Source organism: Diprion similis, chromosome 10 (genome assembly GCF_021155765.1).
Source record: "Diprion similis isolate iyDipSimi1 chromosome 10, iyDipSimi1.1, whole genome shotgun sequence".
NCBI lineage: Eukaryota > Metazoa > Arthropoda > Insecta > Hymenoptera > Diprionidae > Diprion > Diprion similis.
This window is the reverse complement of record NC_060114.1, coordinates 17,443,504-17,460,314: the sequence shown is the minus strand read 5'-3', so window position 1 is coordinate 17,460,314 and position 16,811 is coordinate 17,443,504. Positions and strand designations below refer to the sequence as shown.

The 16,811-nt window shown below is 43.0% G+C and overlaps 1 protein-coding gene across 6 annotated transcripts in view; it reads right to left on the bottom strand.

Moving 5' to 3' along the window:
• Positions 1 to 13,692, bottom strand: part of LOC124410786 (potassium voltage-gated channel protein Shal) — a 46,554-nt gene extending 32,862 nt beyond the window's left edge. For all 6 annotated transcript variants that reach the window (XM_046889398.1, XM_046889397.1, XM_046889399.1 and 3 more), the window contains exon 1: positions 10,712 to 13,692. In XM_046889398.1, the coding sequence (XP_046745354.1) occupies positions 10,712 to 11,826 (1,115 nt within the window). In that variant the 5' untranslated portion in view covers positions 11,827 to 13,692. The remainder of the gene's footprint in view (positions 1 to 10,711) is intronic.
• Between the last annotated feature and the right edge of the window lie 3,119 nt (positions 13,693 to 16,811).

Here is a 16,811-nt window from a genome sequence, read left to right as displayed (position 1 = left end):
TCCCGAACGAGACTTCTCGTCTGGTTTCGTGATAAAGAACAAAAAGAATAAACGTAACAACTCCACACAGGATCAAGCGCCAACCAAAAATATACCCGCGTATACATCGAATTCCCGATTAGTCTGCGTATCCACCAGATGGGAATCCGCTGTTCCGATCTTCACTGCACCATAACGATGCTTCCATAACCGTTCAGAATAATTCGTTTCCTTTTCATGTGACTCCACTCTGACAAGTGAAAGTAGGTCCTATTAATTTTGGTAAAGATCACGAGAAATGATGACCAAACTAATCATGAATTACAGTTATTTTCGTGTCTGTATAACGTCAACCTTTACTGGTAATACCATTGAGCTTACTCCAAAAAACTTCACTGCTGAACTCTGAAGGCGGTAGAAGAACATCTACGATCACATTTCAAAGTCTGTGTCCCAAATGCCAAGAACTACGGGGTAATAAACCTTTGAGAGGGAATTTTGCCTTTAATTGATAATGAACTTTACTAAAACACAAACGGATTCACCCATCGTGTATGACGTAATGGAAAGCGGCGGTTTTCGGTGTAGATTCTCACTAAAGTCTCACGACTAGGTCTGGTTAGAGAGAGAGAAAATAAAAAAGTATATGCAGAGGAAAAGAGAAGTTGGCGCGGTTGAATAGTGAATACCTTTACCCTAGGAGCACGAGTCTAAAGTAGACCGTGGAGATGGTCGGACGTGTATTTATTTAGAGGCACACGGGAGTCGTAAAACACAATTAAGTAATAAATGTTGACGGTTAAGTAACTATGCTGTATAAAATTCCGGAGACTCTGGAAATGACGGTCGGTAGTAGGAGAATTCAGTACCAACCAGCCTCAGTTTACGATCATCATACGTTCTTCCTTTGTTTTCCAAATTCTCGCTGGTTCGATCTATTATTCCGCGGGGAAGATACGCCACACGTTTGTATATTTAGGCCAGACTGAAGCCGATTCCTTCTACATAATACGCTTGACTCCCGAGACAGATTATCGACCGTCGAGATGCTGACCGTCTCTCTGCAAGTTGATTCACGGATCATTTTTGGAACAACTTCTAGCTACGCGACCGAATTCGAGACTCCTTAAGCGAAGGCGTCTTTTTTAAAATCCGCGGACCGAGCAAAACTTTCGCTACCTTTTGCTTTAATAATACTATAATATGACGCAAAATCATTGCAGGCCTCCATCATTATTCGGACGCTGTTGCTGCGATAGATCGAGAATTTTTCACGTTTAATATTCAATTCACATGTCCCATACAGCTATGTGCACTGACAATTCCAGTGGCAGTTCTAAAGGCTCGGAAATGCACGTCCGACTGCATTGAATTTATTTGCAGTTACACTCTTCATGACTGAGGCAACTCACACGAATTTTTCTCTTCTTCTCGCTGTTCTTCCATTTTTTTCCCCCTACTTCCACGTGTTTAATTTTTTTACGTAAAAAGTAGTCGCACTTTGGCGTGACGTGTGTTGTGCATATTACGCAACATGAGGAGCACGTTAAGCAGGCACGCTTAGTATTCCATTCATCTGCTCGCACCCATGTAGATACATGATAGACGTTAGCAGCGTGCAGTGTGGAATCCAATTTTTCAATCATCAAATTGAGGAATCTTCGCGGCCATGGAACTCCCGTTAAAATATCATTCACTACCTCGTCGTTGAGACCCGGCCTGGAATTGGCTTCGACGTTAACCACCGCCTGCTCGTATACCAACCCACTACTACCCACCAACTCGAGCGCGCACCTGTTGTCCAACGGTAGCAAATTTAGCACGGAAGCCAACCAAGCAATCGCGCGCCATCGCTGCTTATCGACCCAAAGCCAACAACTCGAGCCGATCTTAAGGTCTTTTCGCTGCTGATATAGCAATCCACACGTAAGTCTAGTTGTCTAGTTACCCAGACACTACGTTGCAGTAGAGCCACACTTGTGGTATACATAGACTGCAAGGCCGTGTGAAGCGTAGTTGAAAAGACCTTCGACTCATCGTAGAGGAAGCGATGGTCGTGCGGTGGGTAAAAAGAAGAGGGAAAAGTGAAGGACGGTTGATCGAGGAAAACTGCCGAGAACTATGAAATGATTCGTTGGAATAACTGCCGTTACGTAAAGCCTGATGGTCAGAGAATTTAACTCGACACCCACTCGAATAAAAAGAGAAAACTTTCCGATACGTGATTGCGAATGTTTGAAGCCGTAACCTTTTTCCTAATTGGATTTCCTGCCGCGTGCAGGCCAAGAGCACTAAGACCGAGAAGGTGGAGTACGAAGCGAAGACAGATTCGTTCAAGGGAAATATTTGCGTACTAGGTATTGATCGGGGGGACTTAGAAGCCACTTGAAGCTCGCAGGTTTTTAAATTCCCCGGTTAAATATAAACCGCACAAACTAACTACCGCAGCACCTGGGCTAATTGGATATAAATAAAGATACATCGAAATGCCAGGGGCTTGATCCGTCATTCCAGCGGCTAGCACCTGCTTTGGTTCTGATTGAAAAAAAAAGAAATAACTTCCCGCCGCCGGCGCTGCCGCCGCTCTATTGCCTTCGTTACAACTACGAAATTGGGGATATTAATACCGTACAGCTATCTCTTTCTAACAATCGATCGAGACCTTATAAATAACACGTCAGAGTTCAAAAAGTGCCTCGACTGGACGGCTGATTGAATATAAACCATGACGGATCGGAGAGTACCTACAACCCATGTTTACCATTCCCAATGGCCAGATGGCTCGATTAACTTTCATAATACCTATCAATGGCCTAATTCTCATAATCAGGAGCAATAATCTATCCTCTGGATCAAGTGCGGTGGATCACAGTAGGGACAATGGTTGCCAAAAAACACTTTTCCACGAACTACCATTAAAAATAATCGGAAAAGTGTGTATAACCCAGATCATTGCCGAAACCCTCGATCACACTGACTTTTCAAACCTGCGAAACATTGACGTTACTCATCTCTGTCACCGGAGAAAAACTGATTGCTTCATTTCAAGATATGGTTCAACCTACTTGTAGTCGAGTTATCACTCAAACAAATTTCTGATCAGATGCCAGCTACCGGAAAACAAACTCGATGGACTTTTATTTGCATAGACTTTCAACTTTGCGGCTATTACATCGCAACGAAATGGAAAATAAAGATAAAATGAAATTTTTTCACGATACCTCATCTTAGCCCTGCCAAGTGTATCTGGCTACCTATATAGGAATTGGCAGTTACTGTGTATTGGGAAATGTTGCACTCATGCTTTGCGTCTACAGTCTGTCCACTTTCGACCCCTCTACAGCCTGGCGTTTATTATCAGTTTTTGGCAGAGCCTCACACCTTAGCAGTAGGGCAACCGATCCATCTAAGATAGTAATTCTTCAAAGTTGTACAAACGTTGAAAAGGATAACACGAGTTAATGATTTATGTTCAGTAAACAGTCCAATGATCTTTTGAACCGTATCTCCAGAGAAAGACCTGAAAGGCTGATAAATTCTATAAATACACTCGAGATCTCCACTAAACACTTCCCTGCTGAGTGCGTAAATAGTACCGGACATCAAAAGTGCAATCAAATTGATCTCCTGCCGATAGAACCTCTGCAGATGCTCGTAAGAGCTTCTCAAATAAACTTTTAGCCAAGTGAATGTATCGAGACGTTTGTTTATTATAACTACGGTGATCATAAGTCGTAATTTAATCGTCATCGTTATAATACAAGCACGCGATTTACCAGCCGACGAGCAGAGCTTATTCACCGATGATTCTCCACGCGTCGTTTTACACTCCCTAAATCGTTTCCAGTCAAATTTTTTACGTGCAATAGCTTCCGCATACGTTTAATCGAACCAACAGCGAATGCCTTCTTGGTTTCTTTTTTCCTAACGTAAAACTATTCCCTTTGACCAACTACTAAACGTATCTCCATATCACCCCAATAGACATTCCAAGCATACTCGTGATCCACAAACAGTGTTAGTTTTCTAGCCAGCTGTAACATCAAAGGCCGACTGAACCGGCTGCGGAAGTGAATTCACACTGACACGTGACCGTAGGAGACTATCGAGGATAGAAACTAGACCAAACTGAGAACAAAGCGTGATGTTGTTTGGTAAAAAAAAAAAATGAAAAGAAATGAAGATGTATTCATGGTTCGTAAGTTGACGTTTCAATTCAGGTTCTATAGATATATATACATATATATATACACACCGCATAGGTATGTTTGTACAGGCAGATTTAATAGGAATTTAATGAGTTATTCACTCTATTCTTTCCCGGCATGATGATATCGCGAATAAAGTGAACAGAAAAGATCCTTTCACCCTTCATTCAAATACTCACAAAAGTTTTGGCACGCTCGTGACTTTGCGCTCTGTTGTCCTCTGTTTTCTATAATGTTGGACCACGGAGAAAAGCTAATGATAAGGTCGATCAATCAAACGAACGGGATGAGGGGGGGGGGGAGTGTGAGAGATGCCGGGTTGACGGAAGTGACGGTTTACGCGACGGAAAGTGGTAATCAAATTTGTAGATTACGAAGAAGACGAAGCGGTAGACCAGCGGGGTTTTTGGCTCAACAACATGTATACAACGCTATGGGACAGAAGTCTTTTCATGAATACCTTCCACCCTCCTCTGAGCATAGGAAAGATTCTAGATTACGGACGATCCGTACAAACTTGGCTACCACGAGAGGAAAACCGTAAAGAACACTCGGGAAACCAATTCTGTATAGTTGACAAAAAGAAGAATCGAACTTCTCTGTCCAAAATGACTCACTTGCGCAGTGGATGGATCGTCTAATAACAAATCATGTCCCAAGCACATCGTTCAAACCTTGTAAATAACAGGCCCGATTCTCTACAATTCGAACGTTCAACCCACGATCAAATGAACCCATCTATATTCTGGGATAATGGCGATCGACCTGCACAGTGTCGGAGGCAGACCATTACATTTGAAAGCTCGTAAACTTGGGACTATAAAGTACGAAAGAAGAAGACGAAGAAAAAAAAGAAGAAGAAGAGGAAGAAGAAGAAGGAAGAGGAGGAGAAAAATAAGGTCTCAATCCGTGGTGAAAGACATTGTGATCGGAGTGAAACTCTATACTTACGATGGGAGCTGACGTAAGGAGTAAAGATATTGTCGAGGGCCAGATAGAATGGAAGTATCGCAAGATGAAAAAGGAGCGAAACCGGGAAATTTTCTTTGACGGTCTTGATGAGAAAATATTATCGCGCTTCTTCCAGGAAGAAGGGAATCGTCTGCCCGGGTTATCCCATTCAAAGTACCGCCACCACTCGACAATCCATTGTTCCGTCCGGCAATCAGTGGCAAACTGCGCCACATTCTTATCGATTAACGGTTACCGTCCAAACCAGCATTTCTCTTTTTCACTTCACCGTATATTGCGACTCCTCTCTTTATCCTCTTCACCATAAGTATAGCAAGTGCGGAACTGAGCGTCAAGTTCCCCGGCCCACGGTTGTTATTACGGTACCTACCCGAAACACCCTCCCTTGATCACCATGCTGATGTTATCGCGATACACTCGCTAAACTGAACCGGATATATACGCACATTGTTTATCTATGATGGGGGACGGCGATTGGAGGTGGAAACATCCCCGTGGTTTTCACTTCTTGACATTTAATAACCTTTGCCGCAGACTGCGCTAGGGTATAAGGAAAAGTTCTTAAGGTGCGCCGTTAAAATGGACAATAACCGTTCAGAGGTTACCAGTAAACGATCCAAATGGCGTTCAATGTGCTAGCGTTACGGTCCAAAGGTGTTGGCTCGTCCTCCCCTCCCATGGTAACGTTTACCGACGGGGAGGATATAACTTTACTCTATGGCGCTCGATTGATAAAGGGACAGCTCGTGTGCCGTTAGAAATCGCATATTTGTAGTCTGAATACGATCGAAAGAGAGGGAATGTTTACTTGGCGACGATCTAAAAACTGACCACGATACCTTTCAAATGTTTGGCTTGGACTCGGGCCAAAGTTTAACTATGTATTACGGTTTTGCGCTCTGGAGTAGCCCACCTATGTGTGCATCCACGTATTATTTACTATATCTATCTATCCACCAAGCAACTCCCGACAAAGCCCAGAGCCAGGATTAAACGAACGATTCTAGGCACATATACATAGGTAGAGGTACATACATACGTATCCGCAGCAAACGCCGCGAAACAAAAGGTATACGGTTACTTTTGATCCCGTATCTCTAGAGCCCTCGCAATCGTCAAGCAAAATATCATACAGACCAGTGAGAATAACGATTGAAAGCAACTGGAAACGCTGAAAGGTTCTCTAATAACCAGAAAAAGTTCACTTCGGGAGTTTTAGAGCAATTCTCAGCTCCCTAAGCGTCCCCTTTCCCGTTTTCTCTCTCTCTCTCTCTCTCTCTCTCTCTCTCTCTCTCTCTTTACCGCTGCATCGCCTTCTTTTACTTTGAAGCTTTTCTACTATATACTTGGTTAAACCTAACGTCCCTAGCTATATATACTTGATGCCGGTCCAACTTTTTTGGAAGGCTCGCGGCGTTAAAACAGAGCCGTAATCTCTCTTAACGAACGTATTCAAAACTCACTGACTATTAAATGTAGAGGCGTCAAGAAATAATCGCACCCAGCTTTGGTTAAAGTGACGCCGTCAGTGACGTGGGAAATCCGCTTTCAGAGCTTAGTGGTTATATTGTACACGCTACCTGAGAGAAGGTTTTAATAATGTGCATAACGTTTCAAATTTCATCAGATAATAATAGATCATCGCTTGTTACTTCCCTTCCATAATTCTGTTTTTTAGAAATAAATAATTCTAAAACCACGTATTGATCACACATGGCGTTACACGATCGTACTACTGCGTATATAACACGTACGATATACGCATTTAAATATTCAAATATTCCAACGACCTATAAATATCTTATGCCACGCGGTGCGGGACATACATATTCTGAAATCATATTTACGAATGTATGCGAAAATGAATGGAGAGGACACGATTTTGTCGCATTTCCATATTTTACGACTGATGCAAGGGAAATATCGCGTCGTTACTTGAGATCGGAAGAAAAGTTAAATCCAGATATGATTCAACGTTGATAATGTCCACCATCCGTGCATCTGGAGTCAATTTTTACGGACAGAATCGGCGAGACGACGTTGCCAAAGATTTTTCAACGACAGTTCGTCGGTTGGGGCAGAAGGTGCGACATGTAAAAAACGATGAAGAGGCTCTTTAAAATCTGTCGCCGGGTACACAGCAGAGACACTTGAGGGATGAGAGAGAGAGCATCTCGAATGTGGGACAACGTTACATGCATGTATATTACGAGGAAGGAGATGATTGAAGCGTTTTTTGATACACCTTCTTTGGGCACGGAGAAATATTAGCGGAGGACTCGATCATATTATATTGTGACAAAATATGTTGCGTGAAATATTGATCTGAGAAATAAAATCCTCAAGAGTCAGAACGTCAAGTATATATAAACATATATTCGACCAACGATGTAACATCTTGAAACTGCTTTGCCTGAAGATATTATGAACGAAACTTCTGGTTGTATCTCATCCAATACAACTTGAGACACGACTATTCACTTTCAAGTTGAAGTTCAAGAGCCGAACGTAAGATTCCTACACTTTCCGTTGTGTTCATTTCTTCTCCATTTTTTTTTCCGTATGAAATATCAATGTAAGGACCGAAACTGATTCAAAAAATCTTATTGAAAATCATTTTTTATCCTCATCACGATTTGGAATACCGAGCAGTCTTCATGGTTCGTTGTGTCTTTTAATCCCCGTTTACTTTCTTCATTTTCCATTCTTATTATTTTTCGATGTTACAAAAAGGGAGAGTGAGAACAGAGAAGAGATAACAGAAGCTGATATATTCTTCTTGAAAACAAAAAAAATATCTGGGAAAACAGAGAGAGAGAGAGAGTGAGAGTGACAGAAAGATATTGTAAAGAGATGGTGTAAAGTATATCATTTTTCTTTCTCCCTCAATGTCGTATAATTTCCTACGAATTTCAAACCACGCGGGATCCTCGCCTTTTCTGTGTTTTTTTTTCCACCCTCCTCCTTATACTTTCTCACTCGAAAATAGCCTTTTTCCCGCGTTTTGGAGCACTGAAATTCCTCACCTTACCGCAACGCGAGGTGAGGTGAGGTGATCTCAATTCCAAAATGAAACAACTGCCTTTCTACATCTACACATACGTACATTTATACATATATACGTTTTTACACGTGTGTATATATATACGTATGTACAGGCACAGCAGTGATCACTTATTACTACGCGCCTCTTTTATAATAAAGAAACGACGCACAATGACGCAAATGTATTGTGGCGAGAAGAAGCCTTTGTCGTTTCGTACTTAGCGAATAACCCAGAGGCTCGAGAGACGCTTCGTTAGCAGAAAAACAGGATCAAGAGTTTTTTTAAAATCCCTGCAGCATAAGGTATCGCGCAACGATCAATGCTTTACACCCCCATCATACCCCGGAGTGCACACAAATTTTCACACTTGTCTAATGCAATGTATGGGTTACATTCTACACAATTATCTCTATTATAGATATAAGCTGGCAGTGTAATTGATCGTCCCGAAAAAGGTAATTACGAGCCACAGACTGCTATTAAAATTACATTCCCATTTAATGGTAATCTGGAATTTGGGATTTACCCTTCACTGTGAACTTCGATAAGGGATGATATATTACAAAGATACCGAGGTTGCGGTTGAAATGGTGAATCAGGCTAGGCCAGCGGATTTGAAGCTCATTCCCATACGGTTCTCTCTCTCTCTCTCTCTCTCATCTATCTATCTGCATAAACTATCTCTGAACTATTTTCGGTTCTTTTTTGGTATAAAACAGCCGGAGGAGACTTGTTCGAAGACCGAAATCAAAGCATCTACAAGTATCTATCTATCCATATTTCTTTCCATGCTAAGTAATTGTTTCGAACATATGAAATTGAACGTCGAAGTTTCCTCGGATATGAAAGTGTAGGCGAAAAGTTTAATTCTGATTCTCTATTTGTGAATTTTTTTTCATCCGGATGCATACGCCTAGATTGAACGCATTCGCAAATTCTCATCAGCTAATTTTCCGGGCAACTGAACGCAATTCCGGGTCGTGCAATTTAGCTGCGGGAATTCGCAGCAAGCCGTGTGGAGGATTATCGAGTGATCGTTAGAAACGTGAGAACGAGTAGTGTAGAGCTTAAAAGACCAAAAGAGATAGAAAAGAAAGTATAACGATCTATTATGTATGCGACTAGGGCGTACACAGACAAAGACACGTATATACAAGCACGTGTATTTACCCAACACCGGTTTACCAAGCGGAAACTAAACAGATCGCCTGTACACAAAAGTTCTATAGACATATTATCTAGGAATAAAACTTAAATCAAAGCAAAGTCACCTATCAGGCCAGAAAACGCGGTTAAAGTATACGGCACCTATACATATAGAAACAGTGGAGAAGGGTGAACTAATCTAGGTTAACAATAAGTAAAAATAGATCACATGGAAGATAATAATAGATTAGCAGGGACTTGACGATAACGAACGTGGATAAAAAAACCTGTACGAAAATGGATCCCGACGGAATAAACTGGCCACGGATAGAACGATAAGGTCAACTAAAAACGTATCAAAGGGCCTGAGGTCGTGTCGAATCGGATCGTCAGAGGCTACCAATCGGTACTTGGCAAATGTCATATAAGGGTGAAAAGCGGCGAAACACGCAAAGAATTCCACGAGTGGAACGCGCCGAGTGATTAAGTTAAAAGCAACAAACTCTCCTCTCATGACGTGCAGCGGTAGGCTTCTCGTCCACGACGCGTCTAAATGTGCCTACTTTCTCTCGTCACCCGAGCTGCTAAGCTCAGAAGGAGAAAAGCGCTGGAGGGGGGGGGGGGGGGGAGCTCGGGAAAGCGGGGGAAATGAGCTTTACCCAGTGACCGGAATACCGTCGTATGCATGTACGTGGAGAGATGTGATAGACACTGAGAGGCGTTATACCCTTACCTTCCCCTCCACGTAAGGTGAGAGCTCTATCGAGTTTGCCAAACGCTCTAGTTGTTTGCGATCTTTCAAGTAAGGACCCAACCAATTTTGGATCTAGTCCGATCAGTTGGTATTGATTGAATTTAATGTTTTACCAATGAGAATGAAACGTTCAAGTCGCTTTGGAATAGCGGAATTTTTCATTTATACCGGAGGTTAGGAATTGTCGCGTTTCATGGGTGTTGAGCAGGCGTGACTTGAACGAAACTAAACTAACCTGATATTGTTCGATAACGTGTGTATACAATAGAAAAAATTCTCGAGATCTCTCCTCAATAATGTAGGTGGAAACGCAGGGATACCTGTCCGAGTAGCGTGGCGACTTTTATACTACGAAGAAAATTCATGGCCCACGCGAGTTGTCGATTTATTTATAGCCAGCCCTACGTACTGCGGAGAGGCGTAGCCAAGTATAGTCGCCGCAAACGTGTGACGCGTGGCTCGAGGATCTGTCTCTCTACAATATGCCACCACCATGTCACACGTAGACACGTACGTACACAGAGAGACACACTGCGCTGAAGAAAATGACACACTCGTCCCTTCGAGAGGTATGATAAGGTAAATACTCGCCAAGGTAGAACTCACCCTAGGGTCGTCATGGTGACAATGGTGTACCAGAAGGCGGCTGGAATCGATGTGAAGTTTGTACCCTCGACATTTTTCTCGGCGTAGAACATAACTGTGGCGAATATGATGATGGCCATAGCCAACGAGAACACCAAAAACCCGAGTTCAGAGGCACAGGATTTAAGAGTGTAGCCCAGGATCCGTAGCCCCTGAGAGTGGCGAGAGAACTTGAAGATTCTGAACACCCTGAAGACACGGAGGGTAACGAACGCCCCGGAGACGTCGTCGTTGTCGGTTATACCGAGTCCAATGTAGTACGGCAGGATGGCGACAACGTCGATTATCGACATCACGGACCTAACGAATTTGCACCGATCCGGTGCCGCGAACAACCTCAAAAGATACTCGGCGGTGAATATCATTACGCAAGCAGTGTCCAGGCAGAAGAAAACTATCTTATACCGTTCACCGCAGGGCAAGGTGCCGGCACGCCCGGGTCGGTGTCCGCAAGGTACGGTCTCAACAACGTTCGCCATCACGCTGACGGCTATGAAGAATCCCGTCACATAGTAAAACACAAGCGCAGCCGTTGATGTGTGCGGATTTTCAAAAGCCCGCCACATTTTTTGCCGCAGGTTAGTCAACTGCTGAAGATTTTGGTCACCGTTCTCGCTCAGTTTATCGTCCATCAGTCGTTCGGCGTTCTCTCTTTTACGGTCCCTGTAATCCTCGTAGCAACAATCGCCGATAACGTCCGGCAGGATACCGAAGAAGGCCAACTCCTCGTCGTAGCTCGTGAGACACTCGTGCTTTGGATAATGGAGCTTTCCGGTCCTGTAGTAGTTCAATATGTGCCGGAATATGTCCGGATCACGGTCGAAGAAGTACTCCTTGGTGTCCTCGTCGTAGAAGAACTCCCGCTCGTTAGAGCCGAGCAGGGTGTCGGGATATTTCTCGAGGGTGTTACGCCAGGTCTCGAAGCGTCGGCCGCTCACGTTTATCAGGAGCTTTTCGTCGTCTGCTTTTCGCCGGTCTTTCGGTATCGGCGGAGGCGGTAAGGGGTGCGTAGCGATCGGCACCCATCCTATGGCCGCTGCTCGAGCGAACGGCAACCAGGCGGCGACCGATGCCATCGCGTTCCTCGAACCTCCTTCACCCCCACGGCCCGTTTCACCCTTAACTCAGCCTCTAGGGAATTACCAGACCTGGTCGCTAGACTGCAGAAGGCGGCCGGAAAATTTCCCGGACGAAAAGCCCGGCGACGAGTACGACGTTGACGTTGCCCCAGACATATCGGAGGATCGTTTGAAACACACGTGGGTCACACCAACGTTTAGTTGCTCAGCAGGACGTACCGCACGAACAACTCCTCAACTCTCTTAGCAAGCTGCGGCTATTACGTGTACGTTTGCAGTACAAGCGTTCCCGTTTACGCTAGGTTTGAGTCTGCCTCCAGGACTGAGCACTAGCTTCTATCCCTTCGAGGGTATAATGTATCCAGCACAAAATCACAGCGCGTCGAGGCGGTAATGACGCCACCGATAATCAGTGACACCTCAAAACCCAGGGAATCCTCACAACCGCGCATTTCCGCGTAACTATCACGACGAACTACATCTCTCACGGTTTTATAGAATAATCTCTCTACCGCGTTGTGATTTAAACGTATGATTGTTATTCTTATTATTATTATTATTGGTAATATTATCGTTATTATTATTATTGATAAAAAATATTATTAGGGCAGTGTGTCTTTATATATTGCTCCTGTGCAATTGCTTTGTACGGAGCTTCGATCAATTCAACCGAGGCAAATTGATTAGAAGTTAGAACAGCAGCTCGTGTTTTGAAAGAACATAAATAAAGAAACGAAAATAAAACAATGTCAAAGGACTAATATATCGGCAGTTGGGTTTTCACACCATATAAGCATCACTTTATCGCTGATTAATCAAGGCAGGGTTTGCTCTCTTCTTTTTTTTTCTATTATTATTATTGTTATTATTTTTGTTATTATTATCGGAGCACACCGGTAATCAGAGGATACCACATGGTGTGGTGTAATGGTGATGTGACGATAACCGTCGATTAACGAGCCGCCACCTCACTAATCCTCGATCGTCGTCATCATCATCAGTTTAACATCCTCTCTTTTTTGGCGCGTCGGAATTCAATCGATAGAGCAACGGTGTAAGCAGTTAAACCGAGCGTGGTTATTGTTTTGCCACGAATCCCTTCGGTGAGTAAGTAGTCCCTTGCTGGATGGTATGATACTAAAGTGTAGTTATTATTCTACGGATCGGAGCATCTGTAGCCGTCGCTCCAAACTCGTGTGCTGCACAGTGTCTCGGTGGAGAAAAAGTTCAACACCACATAAAACTTTTAACGGAGGCACTCTCTTCCTACATGATAAAGTCTTGCAGGAGCGTGTGCGATCACGTCAGCTCCTTTCTTCCCTTCTTCCGTAATTTCTGGGCTCCTCAATCAGCGAATCACCCTATTCCACGGCGATTGTGGCGGCTCAGTCGGTCCTCCGCAGCGGACAAACTAGCTGCAACTGACAAGGTTCCTCCACGTATATCCTTATCACACCGAGGACGACCTTCGACGACAGGAGATCAGACCTTCCTCCAGTTCTCGCGCGCATCGTCGCAGACACTGTTTCTTTCTTCTTCGTCTTCTTCTTGTTGGTGTTCTTCTTCTGTTTTTTTTTGGTAGCTCCTTACCCCGCAGCACTTTCCTCGAATGGAACGACAACAACAACAACGTCTAGCTGTAGTTCTTTGGGAGCACGACGTCGGGAGGTAACGTCTTCAGGGACGACACGGCATCCCTGGTTCAGTTCGACGCAACCGAACAACGAGTTGGCGACTCGCGACTAACCGAAGAGCTCGGCTCGACTCGACTCGGCTCAGCTCAGCTCAGCTCAGCTCAGCTCAGCTCGGCTCAGCTTGGCTCTCACGAGAGCTCCAGAAGCGCGCGCGAGCCAGGCGACGCTAACCAACCACCACCTCGACGAGCACCAACCACCGCCACCACCACCACCACCTCCGGCACCGCCACCACCTTTGCCTCGCCGAGGTTCAAATTGATTTTTACCCAACGGCGCAAGTGGCGACGTCAACCGTACGGAATCGTACCTCGGCTCGGCACCGTTGCTCCGGGCAACGGCGAGACGTGACGTCACTGAACCGACGTCGACTCCGTCAGGTGAGCTTGCAGAGTAACGAGGAGGAGAGAAACGGCGAGCAGAAGAAGAGGGGGGAGAGAAAAGACTAAACCTGGCCTCCCAGCTTCCCACCGCCGCCCGAATCACGAGGAAACCAGCTCGCACGCTTGCACTAATGACCAAGCCAGCCCGACCGTCGAGAGGACGTCGCGGAAGAGAGGAAATAAAAGCGGGCAAAAGAGGAACAGATGCGAATGTAAAAAGCGGTCGGTGGTGAAATGAAAATAAAAAGAGAAATGAGAAAAAATACAAAACTAAACACTGCAATTGACGCTGCGTAGCGAGGGACGTTTTGCGGGTCTAACGGCAAGGCTCGGCACGGCGTCAAGAATCAAAATCGACCCACAACCAGCTTTTCAAATCTACCGACGTATCAGACTTACGTGTACGTTTAAACGTTTAGCTCTCCCAGCGTATAACGTACCTACGTACGTTTCTGTGTACGAACATGAACATGCAAAGTGGCTAAACACCTAAACTTAGGTATACCTATACCTATATATGTATGTGATATGTCTGAGGTAATAAGGTATTTTCACGACGGTTGGTACGCGCACGATAAGTTTCAATAGATCCAGGCCGTTTACTCCGGAAACGCGATGGTCAAAAAACCGCGTCTTGCGCTTCGTAGATTCAAAAAAAAATTTCTACATCCGAATTGTAAATTATTGCCACGCAATTAAATATTTCGGGTTTACGTTAGTTGACATAACCCAAATTTGCAGATTTTTTCCGAACCACATCGACATTAAAATTTATAAAACGAGGCTTCTATCATTTTGCTGAAAACTGAATCGGTACATGTATTATTGCACGTAATTATTGATATCTGAATAATCATCGCTCAATCAAGCATCTAAACGCAATATGTAAAGTCTGTGATAAAATTTTGTGTAATATTCTTTCGAACCGTGTAATCGCGGGTAATTGAACGTCACTTGATTTGCTCCGATTTGACCGTCAGACATTATTCACCCTTTTCGTAACGCGGGTGAAAAAAAGCGATTGATTTGCATTCGTGAAAAACGCCACGAAACTATTCCGCAATTTTTGACGGTGGCAATTCTAAAAATATCTGCCAATCTTGTCCCGTATATGTAGAAAGGGGGGGAAAAATCAACACTACACCCATTTACATTTGAATCCAGCTCTCAATTTCTGTCGTCGAATGGACCACATATTGAACAATATAGCGTACACGCATGCATACGTGTATAAACACTTTTTCGGCTACATTTCCACCACATTTCGCCGTAAGCGTTGCGGCAAAATATTATTTTCCACGATGGAAATGAGAATAGGAGGAAAAGGATCACCATAAGATGAAAACACTGAAAAATAAGAACAATAAATGAAAAAAAATATAACAAGTAAGAAGTATACAAATGGTGTTAGTAACGAATAAAATAATGTGAGACTGTTAATAAATGGAACGACTCGGTATTCAAATTGTACATATAAAGACGATGTTTATTTTAAATACTTCTTGGACACCGATATTTAGTGTTTCCTTATTTTTTCCCATTTCAGCCACTCTTCTTTTCGTTACACTTCGATTAGGCGCTATGCATTCGTTTCCTCCTGCTCTTTTCGCATTCGAATGAGCTCATATAATCACTATTATTATTATCATTATTGTTTTTTGTTGTAATTTTTTTTTTTTTTTTTAATCATTGTTATTACCATTATTATTGTTTTGTTGTGGTCATTATTAAACGGGAAGTAAGTAAGCGTGATGCGTACGATGCCATTTTAAAAATGCATTACGGTTATATGATTTGTTACAATTCCTTTCTCTCTCTCTCTCTCTTTCTCTCTCTCACTCTCTCTCTCTCTTTGTTTCTCCATTCGACGTAATAAATCGCATACAATTCGAATATTTTCAGTTATTATAGGTACAAACAATGTTATATGATAAATAAGCGACAATGATTGTGAAAATGATAATGACGATGACGGTGAAAACGATAACGACAGTAATGACAATACTAGTAATACTATTAATCACAGTGCTAAGGACAACTGAGTTACGTATGTATTATACCAAATTTTTGTTTATCTACAAACACTCATCCAACGTTGCAAAATACATGTAATTTTTTGTTTACAACTTTTTATTTTCGTTCCTTTCAAATATGAATATAGAGGAAATTTTTTTGCCTCGTTTCACCGGAATTCTATACTTCACAAATATTCACGGTGTATATTATATTATTCATAAAACGATGCGAGTCGTATGTGATTCGTAAAGATGAAAGACTGTTCCGTCAACGTGTAGGCGTGTCTGTAAGTGTGAAAGTATTGAAACTGAGCACGAGTAAATATCGCAAGCCGAGTACCCGATTTTTATGCATTCGTGGAAGATGAGATCATAACGAAACTATTCTTGCCATAATTTTGTTTGGCGTGAAGTAGCGTTCGATCACTGGCGAGGGCTGTGAATAATAATATAGCCGAAATGAAATTGCAAGCGTGCCAATGTCGGCCATGTTGATTTTCCATCCCGGCACCGTTTCACTTCGCTTGTCAAAAATATTCAACAAACATTTTTTTCACAACTTAAACCAAGTTTGCAGCTGATCTACGTTATTTCACGCCAACGATTTTCATCCAAAGATCATCAGTCCTTCAACATATTCGTCGAAAAATATCTTTTCACTTTCGGTAATTCATCTTGATTTATTTACTCGTATGTGTATAAATACATACATATATACTCCTATTTCCGCTGAAATGGGTTTAATTCTTTAAAATACATAAAATAAATAAGGGAAATAAATAAATAGAAATATATGCAAACATGGTTAACCACAACATTGAGAAACTTTGATTTCATAGGTTCTTTCCACACATTGTTACGGCAATTAATACGGTGGTGATTTCATCAAG